The sequence below is a fragment of the Hemiscyllium ocellatum genome, chromosome 5 (genome assembly GCF_020745735.1).
Source record: "Hemiscyllium ocellatum isolate sHemOce1 chromosome 5, sHemOce1.pat.X.cur, whole genome shotgun sequence".
NCBI classification, from domain to species: Eukaryota; Metazoa; Chordata; class Chondrichthyes; order Orectolobiformes; family Hemiscylliidae; genus Hemiscyllium; species Hemiscyllium ocellatum.
This window is the reverse complement of record NC_083405.1, coordinates 80878092-80893541: the sequence shown is the minus strand read 5'-3', so window position 1 is coordinate 80893541 and position 15450 is coordinate 80878092. Positions and strand designations below refer to the sequence as shown.

Sequence of the window (15450 nt, the reverse complement as noted above, 5' to 3'; positions counted from 1 at the left end):
GGCCTGTTCCACACTGTAGGGATTCTGGGTTCATTATTACATTATTTGAATTGTACCCCGCACAGTTCACTTTTTTTCACTCTTAGTTCCTATTATACTATTTAGTTTTCCTTCTATACTGGCTTGCTATCCATAATCTCATTTACCTACCCTTTTCATAACTCTCTGTCTTTTTGGGCTCCATTTCCAACTATCCACACATCTCTACTTAGCCCCCTCCCACACTTCAGCTTCAGCATAAATAGCACCTTTTCTTGGGGTAACAGTTCTGATGAGGAGTCACTGGACATGAATCATTAACCTCTGCTTTCTTCCCACAGATGTTGCCAGGTTTGATGAGTTTCTCCAGTAGTTTCTGTTTTTGTTTCCTGGAAATTAAGTTGTAGGGTGATACATATAGAACAGGGGGATGGAGATAACTGGATTGCTTTACAGAAAACCAGCATATAGTCAATGGACTGAATCGTGTCCTTTTATGCTGTGAATACTTTCTGACCTTATGTTAGACAGGAGTAGAGTTAATTAGAATATCAAACTTACAGGTGTACACTTCATAAGAGGTCCGAAGAATTTGTCCAGTGTGTACAGATATTTCACATTATCTTTAGCTTCATTGGCCGCGTCAGTAATATTGCTGTCCTAAGAAAAGTGAGAAACATAGCTTACAAGGAATTTATGAACAAAAGCAGCATATTACAGAATAAGTACTCAATACTTACTGAATATATTATTTTTAAAAATGTACAACATACATGCTGACCAACTCTGTATGAAGGGTGTAAAATTACCAGTTTTCGCCAATGTTTCAATGTCCTGGACTTTGCAACTTGAAGAATGCCTATCACTTTTCTCACATGAGGGCTTTTAATCTGCTCAAGAAGGCTGAAATAAGAAAAAAAATGAAGTTGCTGAAAGAAAAATTTGAAGATTCAAACTCAAATATATGAAATTTCACTAAGTTCCAGTTTGATGTTGTTGCAAAACTGTAAAATAGCAAAATAGTTTGGGAAGTAGAATATTTAGTGACATTTGGCATTTAGTGACATCAAGACATGGAATTTTCCATGGCTCCATCATTAAATCTGGTAAAGAAAACAGACTGATTTGTATTTCAACATGTTCAGTAAGGGAGTAGTCCAAATAGCTGTTATTTTGGGATCACAATCTGATTAGTTTCAGGGATTAGTTATGGATGGATGGTTGAAAGAATGTATACAATTGTAACCTGGAGTCAGTGATGATACCAGAGGATTGGAAAATGGTTAATGTAACACCCCTGTTTAAGAAGGGAGGGAGGCAGAAGACATAAAATTTTAGGTCGGTTAGTCTGACCCCAGTCATTGACAAGAATTTAGAGTCCATTATTAAGGATGATTACAGAGATTGCATGGTGATATAGGGCTGAGGCAGCACAGCTTTGTCAAAAGCTTTAGAAATCTGAAGTCAGAAGGCACTTGGGAGTCCTATTCAGGATTCTCTTAAGGTTAACATGCAGATTCAGTTGGCAGTTGCAGTGTTACACAAATGTTAGATAATGTTCAACAAATGTTGGCATTCATTTCAAAGAGTTGAAAAGCGTGGTACTGGAAAAGCACAGCAGGTCAGGCAGCATCCGAGGACCAGAAGAGTCGATGTTTTGGGCATTAGCCCTTCATCAGGATTCAGTCATTCATTTCAAGAATACAAGACCAGAGATGTATTGCTAAGGTTGTATAAAGCTCTGGTCACACCGCATTTGGAATACTTGGACCATGTCTCGAAGGTTTACCATGTATCTATGTGCTGTCCTTGGAGGGGACCCAAAGGAGGTTTACAAGAATGATCCTGGGCATGAAGGGCTTGTCATATCAGGAATGGTTGAGGACTCTGGATTGGTACTAAATGGATTTAGAAGGGTGACGGAGATCTAACTGAAACTTACAGAAAACTGAGAGGCCCGAATAGAGTTTTGTGGAGAACATCTTTCTGCTGGTAGAGACTAGGACCCGTGGGCAGACTCTTTAGAACTGAGGAGGAATTTCTTCAGCCAGAGGGTAGTGAATCTGCAGAACACACTGCCACAAAAGGTTGTGGAGTGTATTTAAGACAGAGACAGATAAGTTCTTGATTGGTAAGGGGATCAAGCGTTACAGGGAGAAGGCAGGAGAATGGGACTGCGAAATTATCAGCTATGGTCGATCAGTGGAGCAGATCCGATGGTCTGTACATTCCCTCTCACTCTCACATGCTGACCAGTGCTGTCAGCCTTTCAACCACTCCAGTTGATAACTTATAGAAGGGAAATCACCTCAGCACAATCCTGCACAATCACTGAAATTTTGCTCTCCCTCCCTTTTTCAGATCAGGCTGACAGGCAACAAAATGGAGCAAAGCAGAATGTCCAAACTCATCTACATTTCCCTCAGAGGCAATGGTCTCCACACCATTGAGCCAGTTGCAATAGGCCTTGTGAGTATCTGAGAATATTTAGGATGAATGAATCTCTTTTTTGCTCTTTAACTCCCAGCACACACTGATTCTACTGTCAGGAATAATGTAACCAAAGATTTCTTGCTTCCCACTCCACCCACTTTTCCTCAATCATATTGATTTTCAACTTTCAGACACCTAGAAAATGTTGCCTGCTCAGCCACAGGAGCCAAAGGAAGAAGAGAAAGAGAGCTATAGCAAAATAATAAAAAATATGCCCCCTCACATGATCGCATACTTGCAGTTGGCACCTCAAATGGTGGCACAGCATGTATCTCAAAGACAAGCAAAGAGTTGGGATCAGTATGTGGTGAGTTATCAAGCACGCGTGCCAGGCCAGGGCAAAGTGATAGCTCATTTTACAACTGACATGACCGCAACTTTGCAGACAAACTCTATTGCAGAGAACTCTGAAAGTAACGTATTGGAATAGCAGCAAGAATAGACTACAGAGCCTTTAAAACCTGCTCCAATACTTAATACAACTGAGTACAACAATATTACGAGCTTCTGTCTCAACCCCATCTCCACTCTGCCCTCTCGTAATCTATTAATTCTCTAAGATGAATAATCTCTCAGCCTTGATACTCTCAACAATGAAGCATCTGCAACACTCTAGAATGTGGAATTCACCACTGTCTGAGTGTAGGAACTTCTCATCTCATTTCTAAATGAGAAATATGTCCTAGACTGTGTCCCATATTCCAACTCCCCAGGCAAAGGCAGAACAAACCCTCAGAGTCCAGCCTGTCAAGCCCTTTCAGAGTCTGACATCATTCCACAAGATCCTCTCTCAATCTTCCAAACTTTGTAGCTCAATTAATCCAGCTGCTTAACATGGAACAACCCTCTCTTCCCTGGATACAATCGAGCAAATCCTCTTTGTATCATCACTAATCATTCCTTAGACAGATCCCAAAATGGTGCACAGTACTCAAGATGTGATCTCAGCAAAGCCCTGTATGATTGCCAAAACGTTCTTAGTCTTGTACTCCAATTCCTAGTGATGAAGGCCAATATGCCAGTTGCCTTCCTAATTGTTTGCCACATCTGCATGCTTTCTGTTCTCCTTGTTCTTGTCCAAATCTTTCTGAACCACATCAGTTGCAAGTTTCACACCTTATAATATTCCACTTTTCTGGTCATACAACTAAAGTAACAACCTTAAGCACCAGCATTATACTCCATTTGCCATCTTACTGCCCACTCATTAAATCTACCCACATCTCTTTGTAGCCTCTGCCCTCCTCACAGTTTGAATTCCTAATTAGCTTTGCATTATCAAACTAATATCCTTACTCCAAGTCACTAATACAGATTGTAAATACTGATCTTTGTAGTCAGTCCGCCATCTTGAGAATGCCCATGCATTCTAACTTTCCGCTACTTATCTATTAACCAGTCTCCAACCATGCTCATATTACCCCCAACTACAAAAGCCCTTCATTTAACCCTTTTTTGCAGTACCTTAATGAATACATTTGGAGTTCCAAGTGTAGATTAGAAGAAGATTAGAATCCTTACAGAATGGAAACAGGATCTTCAGCCCAACCAGTCCATACCTACCCTCCAAAGAGTATCCCACCCAAACCCATTCCCCTACCCTATATTTAACCCCTGACTAATGCACCTAATACTATGGGCAACTTACATGGCCAATTCACCTAAACTGCACATCTTTGGATTGTGGGAAGAAATCCATGCAGACACAGACAGTCGCCTTAGGTGGGAATTGAACACGGGTCTTAGCGCTGTGAGGCAGTAGTGCTAACCACCGAGCACTATCAGTCACATTCTTAATTCGTCAATAAATTAATCAAAACAAATTTTCTTCCATAAAATCATGTTGATGCTTTCTGATCAGACTGATTTTCCAACTATATTGTTAAGACTTCCATATTAATTGATTCCAGCATCTTCCTAGTGGCTTGTGCAAGGCCTATTGATCTACATTTCCTTACATTTATGCTCTATCATGTAATGGTCCCTTCAGTATTTACTGCTAACTTTCATTGTGCTGGGTCCATTATAGAATCTATGGAATTTGAAAACTGTTAGCCAGTGAATCCATCATCTGCAAATCTCTTTTCTAGAACTCTAGAGTATAGATGATCATGTTTATTAGCCAACAATCCCTTAAGTATCTGTAATAGTTTTTATTGCTGATATTGCTTTTAATTCCTCACTCTATTTATTAGTGCCTTGGTTTCTAGAATGGAATATAAATGGAAGGTATTTGTTATAGTTCTCTTCCATTTCCTCATTCTTCAGGGTAATTGCTCGAAAAATAGAAAACAAAATCTGCAGTAGGCCATTCAGCCCTTCAAGCCTGCTTTGCCATTCAATATGATCATGGCTGGTCATCCAACTCAGTATACTTAAAAACTCTAGCAATCTTTCCTTATTCTCTTGGCTAGTTTACTCTCATGTTCTATTTAATTCTCTTTTCATCAACTTTATATTTGGCCTTTGTGGGTTTCTAAAACTCTTCGAATCCTTAGGCTTATTACAATCCTTCACAACATTAAACACATTTTTTAACCTAATGATATTGTTCGCTTCTCTAACAAACCACAAATGGATTTTTCTTGAATTTTTGTTTTTGTTATTAAAAGGTATTTCCGTTGAACATCTTTATTCATTTAAATGAATGTTTCCCACTGTATATTTACTGCAGTACCTTTTAATCTATTATGCAATCAAACTTAGTTATGGCTCCCCTCCTTGCCAAGTAATGGACTTTAAGAAAGCTTCAGACTCGACTTTGTAATTTTCAAACATAATAAGGAATGTTTTGAACCCTTTTCTCAGTGGATCTTTTGCAATGAGATTACTTGGTAACTGTTTTATTGCAGAACAATATCTAAAATAACTTTATTCCAAGGTCAATTCACAGCATATTAACTAAAAACAAAGAACTGTACGCCTTTCAACCTACCAATTCTGCACCAACACAGAATTATTCCAGGAAACATTGTACAAATGTATATTCTAAAGTACCTTTGCTGATTTATCAAGGTTGTCTAAGGATTAAAATTCCTGTAATTAATATATAGCTTTTCTCACAAGATCCATTTTTTTCCACATTTCTTGCTTCATGTTCTGATCAGTGGCACAACACTACTAAGGAGTGCTGAAAACTACTTCATTCTGTGTTTTCTGACCATGCTCATTCTTAACATTCACCCATAATGATTCTACTTTCTGATCCCCGAGCCAAGGTCCTTTCTTATTACGGTCCTTAAGTCATCCTTTAGTGTCAGGGCTACTCCTCCTTAATTTAAAATTGCTTTCCTCTTCAATATTTGAGCCCTGAAATTTTAATTTCCCATGATTGACCCCTTGTTAACATGTCTCCGTAACAACTGTTAGATTTGAATCATATACCTAATTGTGCCAAAAGTTTATCTGTCTTATTATGAACACTTCACAGATTCAAATAAAGAGGTTTTATTTTTTTTTCCCACCATTATTCTGTATGTCTTATTCATTAAACTCTGTGACTTCCTGAAAATGAGGACTACAGAGGGAGTGTCTTTGTGCTTATCTTTTTGAGAGTACAGTCAGTGGATTAGATTAGATTCCCTGCTGTGTGGAAACAGCCTCTTCGGCCTAACCAGTCCACACCGACCCTCCAAGGAGTAACCCACCCAGACTAATGCATCTAACACTATAGTGTAATTTAGCATGGCCCATTCACCTTACCTGCACATGGACTGCGGCAGGAAACCGGACCACCTGGAGGAAACCCACGCAGACACAGGGAGAATGTGCAAACTCCACGCAGTCAGTCACCCGAGGCTGGAATTGAACCCAGGTCCCTGAGTGCTGTGAGGCAGCAGTGCTAACCACTGAGCCACCGTGCCGCCCAGAGTTCTTATAAAAGATTTTAAAATCTCCAATTGCAAACATTCCTTCTCTGAACAGACATTTAAATTGATTTTCAATTATAGGATGTAGTTTATAACAGACTGCGAAGATAATAGAGACTTTGCTTTAGTTGGGTACATAAGCACATAGGTCTAGGATATCCATCGAGCAGCACAACATAGCCAAGACAGTTATATTTTGAAGATGAAATTTCTGGGTCTCATAAAGGTAAAGCAATGCAATTCTAGCACAACTACTGCACAAAGTCAATGTTGCACAACAACGAAAAGGCAACTCTTTTAAATATACTCTGTGCTCTTGGCACTTAAAGAGGATCCCAATTACCAGCAGTTATTGAAAGGTTATTGCTAAACTTAAACAGTTCCATTTTTCTCAAAAAATGGTACAACCCTTTTAGGAAGTTGACCATTTGACAAAAAGTAGAGAAAAAATTCAAAAAGGAAGAGGCAAATCCTACTGCACCCATTGCAAATAAAGAGTGTTCAACAGTCCTGTAAAATTGTGGACAGTATACTCGCAGAAACGTTAAAAACTTTGGCTTTAAGCCTTATTCATGATACAGGCAAAATTTTGTCAGTTAGCAAGGTTCCAAATGATAGCTGGAAAGCCAGGGACAGCCATGTCTCAGCTGTTTAGAGAAGCCCTGGTCAAGTTTTATATTCATGGTGTTACCTTTAAAAGGCAGTGGACTACCTTCAAGCTGCTGGCCAATTAGGGCCAGTAGCAGTACCACCAGGAGTGGTATGGTGTCCATTGCTGAAACTGCAGTCAGCAAGAGGACACAGTGATAGTCACTGCCCTCAGAACAATGTGAGCCAGGTCAGAAGTCAGGTCCCTGCAAGGGAGGAAGAGCATCCTTTGCTGCCTGGGCAATCCTTCATGGATTTGTAACGACTGATTCTTGTCTGCACTTTTTGCAAGTTAAAACAGTTGATAATAATTAACTGGCTGCCACAATAAACTGAAACTATATTAAAATATACCTATTAAATTTTGCCATTCTAGTCTTCCAGTGATCCAATTCTGCAGCGGGACCAATATCATCAGCCTCCTTTCTCATTTGCTCACTTTCAGCCAAGACTTGCTCAATTTGTTTAGTCCACGACATCAGCACTCCCTCAAGTTGCTCCACTAATTCGGTATTAGAAGCTAAAAGCAATTTATGTTTAAATAAGTCAATTTCAGTTATTTTACTATCAAAAATATTTCTCCATTCAATCTCCATTCAATTTTGAAATAAAACAGAGCAGCAACTGTTATGAACTTGAAATAGTTCCATTAACTTTCAATACATTAGAGACTATATAAAGCACAAAAGCTAATGTTCCCGCATTAGGATTAACAATCTGCTTGTAGAGCTTCATTTAACCTTCCACAAAACAGACATAAATTTGATTTATCACAGATGCCGTGATATTCCACAAAACTACAATAATACTTGTAAAACTTTTAAAAAATTAAACACTTTAAAAATACTTTTAATAATAACAGACATTAAATGTAAAAAGAAATTTTAATATAAATTTAACAATTTACCCAAAAAATCAATCTCTCGATACTCCATTTAGCCTGACAAAATATGAAGGTTAAATCCCTTTTCTTTACATTTAGACCAAAAGCTAATCAGTTGACATTAACAAACTCTAACTCATTTGCAGCCTTAGTTGCAAAATGTGGATCCATTGAGTCAGCGGGTCATATGTTAAAGGAGTCAGTAACATTGAATTATGGCCAAAGCATTGTTTCCTGATTACTGGTCAGTATGGCCCATGATGGTTGTCCTGTTCTTGAGGGTGAAAATGCAGGTACTGCATGTATGTGTTGGATGCATGCAGATTAGGAAGATCATGACATCAGTTAGAATGTAACATTGATCAGATGCATGAATTGCTATTTTTGATCTCACTTGCTTCTACCTGCCTGATGAGTAGCAGTCCAGAGATGTCCCTAGCACTCTCCTGCCCACCTGCAAAACAAGCAACTCCAGCATAGCATCCACACATATGGAGGCAATCTCTCTTGCCTACTGAGCCAATTTCACGTCCCTCCATATGATTTTGCAATGCTGGCCAAACACTTTCAGCCCTTGCTCTTGTCAGAATACACCTCACGTTTAAGTCTAGCTTTAAGTAATGCAAGCCTGCTTTAATTAGATGGGCACTGGCTGCCTATTGAGGTGCACAGCCATTGTACTGGACTGCATGGCACAACCACAGAAATGAACAAGCGACATGCAAGCAAGTTTTCATGACCAATCAGGCAGAGAGTAATCCCACACTAATGAATTTGACCCCATTAAATCTCTAAAAGCACTAAAGCCTTAAGTTGCTTCCAAGATATGTCAGCATGGAGCAGCAAACCCCTTCATCGTCCTGTGTGAAGATTGAAAGGGGTAGATTTTTTTCTCTTGTGGGAATGTAAGCAAATTTGAGGACCAGGTTTGATTTGAATCTGACTGATAAGCTCTGAATAACAAAAGGACATCCTGATGCAGGTCAAGGATTTTGGATCAAAGAAATTCTAGTTTTCAGGGATGCCAACAATAGATTAGATTAGATTCCCTACAGTGTGGAAATAGGCCCTTCGGCCAAACCAGTCCACACCAACCTTCCGAAGAGTAACCCAACAAGACCCATTTCCCTCTGACTAATGTACCTAACACTGTGGGGCAATTTAGCATGGCCAATTCACCTGACCTGCACATCTTTGGACTGTGGGAGGAAACTAGAGCACCTGGAGGAAACCCATGCAGACACGGGGAGAATGTGCAAACTCCACACAGACAGTTGGCCCAGACTGGAATCGAACCTGGGACTATGAGGCAGCAGTGCTAACCACTGAGCCACCATGCCACCCTAGGTGCAGGGAAGTCATGAAATAGGGCAGCACAGAGGCTCAGTGGTTAGCACTGTGTCTCACAGAACAGGGACCTAGGTTCGATTCCAGCCTTGGGTGACATTCTGCGTGGAGTTTGCAAATTCTCCCCATGTCTGTGTGTTCAAGGCTATGCAGTTTAGCTGAACTGGCCATGCTAAATTGCCCTGTAGTGTTCAGGGATGTGCAAGCTAGGTGGATTAATAAGATGGCCCATGGCTATGGGAAATGCACAGTAAAAGGGTCAGTGTGGGTGTGGGTGTGATGTTCTTCAGAGGGTCAGTGTGGATTCAATCGGCCAAATGGCCTACTTCCACACTCTAGGGATTCTATGAGAGGCTATGCGTTTGTGGGCAACAAGACCAGGAAGGGTGACTCTGGATGAATGTCTTTATGGAACCAAGAGGGATTTCTCCTTTGAACTACACAACAGCACCAATCTAGAAGAAGCACATGTGACTGCTACTTAGGCTGCTCAATGCCAGTACACAATGGGCCTAGTGTATATAGTAAATGTCTTGTTCATGTGTCCCTTAAAATTATAATCAGAGTCCTACAAGCATCATGAAAGCATGGGTTAAAAGGTAGTTCCAGATGGGGACTGTGGCTAACAAGTGGTCAGAGTGCTAGAGTTAACAGACCTGTCATTCCAATGATTAATTTGATTTCTTCTATGGTCAGATGATACTTGTTTCAGCAAATTAAACATCAACCCAAATATTGGCTGCAGGTGTCCTGGCACACACAGCACTTAACAAACAAAACAATGATGGAAATCTGCTCTTCTTGTCCAACGAGATAAGTTCCTGTGTCACAGTTCACATCTTTGAAGAATAAACTTCGATTACAACACAGACACTTGGTTGCCTTTCAATTTTTTTGACCTAGCCTAGATCTTTTATGTAGATTTCAAAAAATTAAATCATGATTTACAGTCTCACATTTCCATGAAATAGCACTGGAGATGAAACCCTGTTTAGGACCATATTGTAGAAGTATCTGCTTTCATGGACCATGCAGACTTCAGAAACTCTAAGCTCTACTCTCAGATAACCAGGATTCAGAGGTGATGATCCTGAACTGGAGGAAGGAGTGATTCAGAAAGTCAATGGGTGGATGATTGACAACTGAGGTCAGTAGGAAATAGGTGGAATTACTCCACGTTGCTTAAACACAAGGAATCAATTAGGACTCCTATGCATTAATTGGGTTACAAGAAAGCTGATGTTATTTCATATGCAGGACAGAAAATTAATTTTAGCAATTCAATTTCAGTGCACTCAGCCTATTAACATGCTGTAGCTCTAACCTACTAATCACCCAATTGTCCTGCTTAGCTAAAAGTCAATTCAAAGGGAGTTACTTCTCATGAAAGTCAAATACCTCCCAAAAAGTAAATGTAAACAGGTAACTAGGCAATTATTTATAGATTTATTTCTTAATTGTTTTACCTCATCCTTCCACATCTAAAGTTTAGCTCTTTGCTGGACGATGACTGTGCACCAAGGAGTCAAGAGTTTGGTGTTGGAAAAGCGCAGCTGATCAGGCAGTATTCGAGGAGCAGGAGAACCGACGTTTCGGGCATAAGCCCTTCATCAGGAATGTGCACCAAGGAGTCAGTGCTGAACTCCATACACTGTATGCATCCAGAGATTGGTGCATGGAACAAAGTGAGAATTCTGACATTGAAATGGACTCACACAAAATTTTTGCACTGGGTGATGGGGGTTTCAGGGGTTGGCTCAAGAAATAATTGAATCAATGAAATACTTCCTCCAGGATGCATGATCACATGGCAACTCACAGTTAATGGGCAGACCACACACTGTTTATATGCCTTAAATTATAATACCTCCAACCTCCCAGCCTCAATCCTCATGGTCTTGGAAATCCTGGCCTTGGAACTTCTGTCCTCTGCACAGACCCAACCAGCCATCCTCTTGGCCTAGCACGGCCATCTCTCAGCCCAGCATGGCACTGTCTTGGCCTGGCATGGCAATTTCCCAACAGTTCAGTGTGGTGGTCTTTGGTCTCTTGACCAAAGTATGAAGCCAGTGTGGATGTCTGATCTCGAGGTGATTCCAGAACAATCTCCCAGCCTCGTGAATCACAAGTTAGAGTCAGGCTCAGTCTGGAGTCAAGGCCAGTTGCAGACTGGAGGCTAGGTGCCAGCTTGGACTGGATTGGAAGACCATTGTCCTGAACTTTTATTCTGCATTTTATAATTTATCTCTAAAATCTGAAAAATCTGAACATCTTTACTTATCCATTTTGCCATAAACTGCAACTGAAAAAGCTGTACCTAGGAACCTTTGTACCTAAGGTGGCAGCATAAGCGGCGACTTGTATATTTTTCACTATATCAATTGAGTACATGAGACCATAAAGGTAATTCTAAAAATTCTAATTCTGATATATATGCCATCAGATAAAAATATTATAGACAACATGTACGTCAATTGGTTACATACAAAAGGAATTAGACAGTACATTGTTAAATCCGCTTGTATGTTGGATCCACATGGACAGCATTTTCCTCCATTCCACAATCATGTGTTGGCAGCAGATTTTGTGGAATTTATATTAATTCTAACTTTCTACTAAGTTCTAGAAATTGAATACGTTAGAGTCTAGAATATACTTTCTGCTTAGGGTTTTATTTCAACTACCAACAGACAATAACCTATCCACTCCCTAACACCGCTCCCAGTTCACTCTGCTTTATACACAAATAACTTTTTACTTCACATACCTGTTGGATTTATTACATTTAACTAGCTTCTGAGTAGCACAATTAAATCTTATCATTTGAAATATCTGAGGCATTCACTGGTTGCATGTAAGTTAGTTACCCTCCTTCCAACCCAACCTCAAACCACTCGCTGACAGATGCCAACCTGGAATGTGGTCCATAAATTTTTCAAGCTTAATAATGGCATTTTCTGTGCTCAAAAGTCATTTTCTGTGCAATTCTAATATCTGGTCGACATGGACGAAGGGTCTGTTTCCATGCTGTACATTTCCATGCCTCTATAATAGCATTAACTAGGGATGGTGCAGGAGGGAGGGTTTTGGATTCCTGGTTAATCGGGGCTCTTTCTAGGGTAGATGGGACCTCTACAAACAGGATGGTGTTCACCTGAACCACAGAGCCAGAGAGATATCAATGTCTTGAGGGGCGGTGGGGGGAGGTGGGGGGGTGGGGGGGGAGGTGGTGAAATTTGCTAATGTTCTTTGGGTGGGTTGAAACTAATTCAGCAGGAGGATGGGAACCAAAATTGTAGTCCGAGTATAGGGGAGGTGGAGAGTAGTGAAGTCAGAACTAAGATTTCAAGATCGCAAAAAGACACCGGTAAACAAGAAGTTGGTTTGAAGTTTGTCTACTTCAATGCTAGGAGCATCCGGAATAAGGTGGGTGAACTTGCAGCATGGGTTGGTACCTGGGATTTCGATGTTGTGGCCACTTCAGAGACATGGGTAGAGCACAGACAGGAATGGTTAATGCAGGTTCCAGGATTTAGATGTTTCAGTCAGAACAGAAAAAAATGGTAAAAGAGGGGGTGGTGTGGCACTTTTAGTCAAGGACAGTATTACGGTAGCAGAAAGGACGTTTGAGGACTCGTCTACTGAGGTAGTATGGGCTGAGATTAGAAACAGCAAAGGAAAGTTAACTCTGTTCGGTGTTTTCTATTGGCCTCCAAATAATTCCAGAGATGTGGCGGATAGGATAGCAAAGATAAGTCTCGATAGGAGCGAGAATGATAGGGTAGTTGTTAATGGAGGACTTAACTTTCCAAATATTGACGGGAATACGATAGTTCAAATACTTTAGATGGATCAGTTTTTGTCCAACGTGTGCAGGATGGTTTCTGACATAGTATGTAGACAGGTCAACAAGGGGCGAGGCCACATTAGACTTGGTAATGGGTAATGAATCCAGCTAGGTGTTAGATTTGGAGGTAGGTGAGCACTTTGGTGATAGTGACTACAATTCAGTTACGTTTACTTTAGTGATGGAAAAGGATAGTTATATACCGCAGGGCAAAAGTTATAGCTGGGGTAAAGGCAATTATGATGCAATTACACAAGATTTAGAATGTGTAGGATGGGGAAGGAAACTGCAGGGGTTGTGCACAGTTAAAATTTGGAGCTTATTCAAGGACCAGCTACTACGGGTCCTTGCTAAGTATGTACCTGTCAGGCAGGGAGGAAGTTGTCGAGCGCAGGAGCCGTGGTTTACTAAGGAAGTTGAATCTCTTGTTAAGAGGAAAAAGAAGGCTTACGTGAGGATGAGATGTGATGGCTCAGCTAGGGTACTTGAAAGTTACAAGTTAGCCAGGAAAGACCTAAAGAAAGAGCTAAGAACAGCCCAGAGTGGACATTAGAAGTCGTTGGCGGATAGGATCAAGGAAAACCCTAAGGCTTTCTGAAGGTATATCAGAAATAAAAGAATAACGAGAATAAGATTAGGGCCAATCAAGCATAGTAGTGGGAAGTTGTGCATGGAGTCAGAAGAGATAAGGGAAGCGCTAAATGAATACTTTTTGTCAGTATTCACACTAGAAAAAGACAATGTGGCCGAGGAGAGTATTGTGATTCAGGCTACTAGTCTAAGTGAGATTGAGGTGCATAAGGAGGAGGTGTTAGCAATTCTGGAGAGTGTGAAAATAGATAAGTCTCCTGGGCCAAATGGGATTCATCCTAGGATTCTCTGGGAAGCCAAGGAGGAGATTGCCAAGCCTTTGGTTTTGATCTTTATGTCGACATTGTCTACAGGAATAGTGCCAGAAGACTGGACGATAGCAAATGTTGTTTCCTTGTTCAAGAAGGGGAGTAGAGACAACGCTGGAAATTATAGTCCTATGAGCCTTACTTCGGTTGTGGGTAAAGTATTAGAAAGGGTTATAAGAGAAAGGATTTATAATCACCCAGAAAGGAATAAGTTGATTAGGGATAGTCAACATGGTTTTGTGAAGGGTAGGTCGTGACTCATAAACCTTATTGAGTTCTTTGAGAAGGTGACCAAACAGGTGGATGAGGGTAAAGCAGTTGATGTGGTGTATAAGGCATTTGATAAGGTTTCTCACGGTAGGCCATTGCACAACATGCGAGGCTTGGGATTGAGGGTGAATTAGTGGTTTGAATCAGAAATTAGCTGAAAGAAGACAGAGGGTAGTGGTTGATGGAAAACATTCATCCTGGAGTTCAGTTACTAGTGGAGTATTGCAGGATCTGTTTTGGGTCCACTATAGTTTGTTATTTTTATAAATGACCTGGATGAGGGCACAGAAGGATGGGTTAGCAAATTTGTGGATGACACTAAGGTTGGTAGAGTTGTGGACAGTGACAAAGGATATTGTAGTTTACAGAGAGACATAGATAAGCTGCAGAGCTGGCCTGACAGGTAGCAGATGGAATTTAATGCAGAAAAATGTGAAGTAATTCACTTTGGAAGGAGCAACAGGAGTACAAAGTACTGGGCTAACGGTAAACTTCTTGGTAGTGTCAATAAGCAGAGAGATCTCACTATCCAAGTACATAGATCCCTCAAAGTTGCCGCCCAGGGGTTGATAGGGTTGTTAAGAAGGCATACGTTGTGTTAGCTTTTATTGGTAGAGGGATCAAGTTTCAGAATCATGAGATCATGCTATAGCAGTACAAAACTCTGGTGCAGCCACATTTGGAATAAAGCCTACAGTTCTGGTCACCGCATTATAGGAAGGATATGGAAGCTTTGGAAAGGGTTCAGAGGAAATTTTCTCGGATATTGTCTGGTATGGAGGGAAGGTCTTATGAGGAAAGGCTTAGGGACATGAGGCAGTTCTTGTTAGAGAGAAGAAGCTTGAGAGATGACTTAATTGAGACATATAAGAAAATCAGAGGGTTAGATAGGTTGGACTATAAGAGCCTTTTTCCTTGGATGATGATGGCTAGCACGAGGGAACATAACTTTAAATTGAGGGGTGATAGATATAGGACAGATGTCACAGGTAGTTTCTTTACTCAGAGAGTAGTAGGGGCGTGGAGCGCACTGCCTACAACAGTAGTGGATTTGCCAACTTTAAGGGAATTTAAATGATCATTTGATAGGCATATGGACAGGAATAGAATACTGTAGGTTAGATGGGCTTCAGATTGTTCCACAGGTTGGTGCAACATCGAGGGCCAAACAGCCTGTACCGTGCTGTTATGTTCTATGTTCTATGCTCTATGCTC

At 40.6% G+C, this 15450-nt stretch overlaps 1 protein-coding gene across 1 annotated transcript in view; it reads right to left on the bottom strand.

Annotated features, from left to right (window-relative positions):
• Positions 1-15450, bottom strand: part of dnah5l (dynein, axonemal, heavy chain 5 like) — a 340633-nt gene that overhangs the window by 310171 nt on the left and 15012 nt on the right. Inside the window, exons 6-8 of the mRNA XM_060825520.1 lie at positions 7344-7509; positions 789-882; positions 541-639 (exon numbers count right to left, since the gene is read on the bottom strand). Coding sequence (XP_060681503.1) covers positions 541-639; positions 789-882; positions 7344-7509 — 359 coding nt within the window. The remainder of the gene's footprint in view (positions 1-540; positions 640-788; positions 883-7343; positions 7510-15450) is intronic.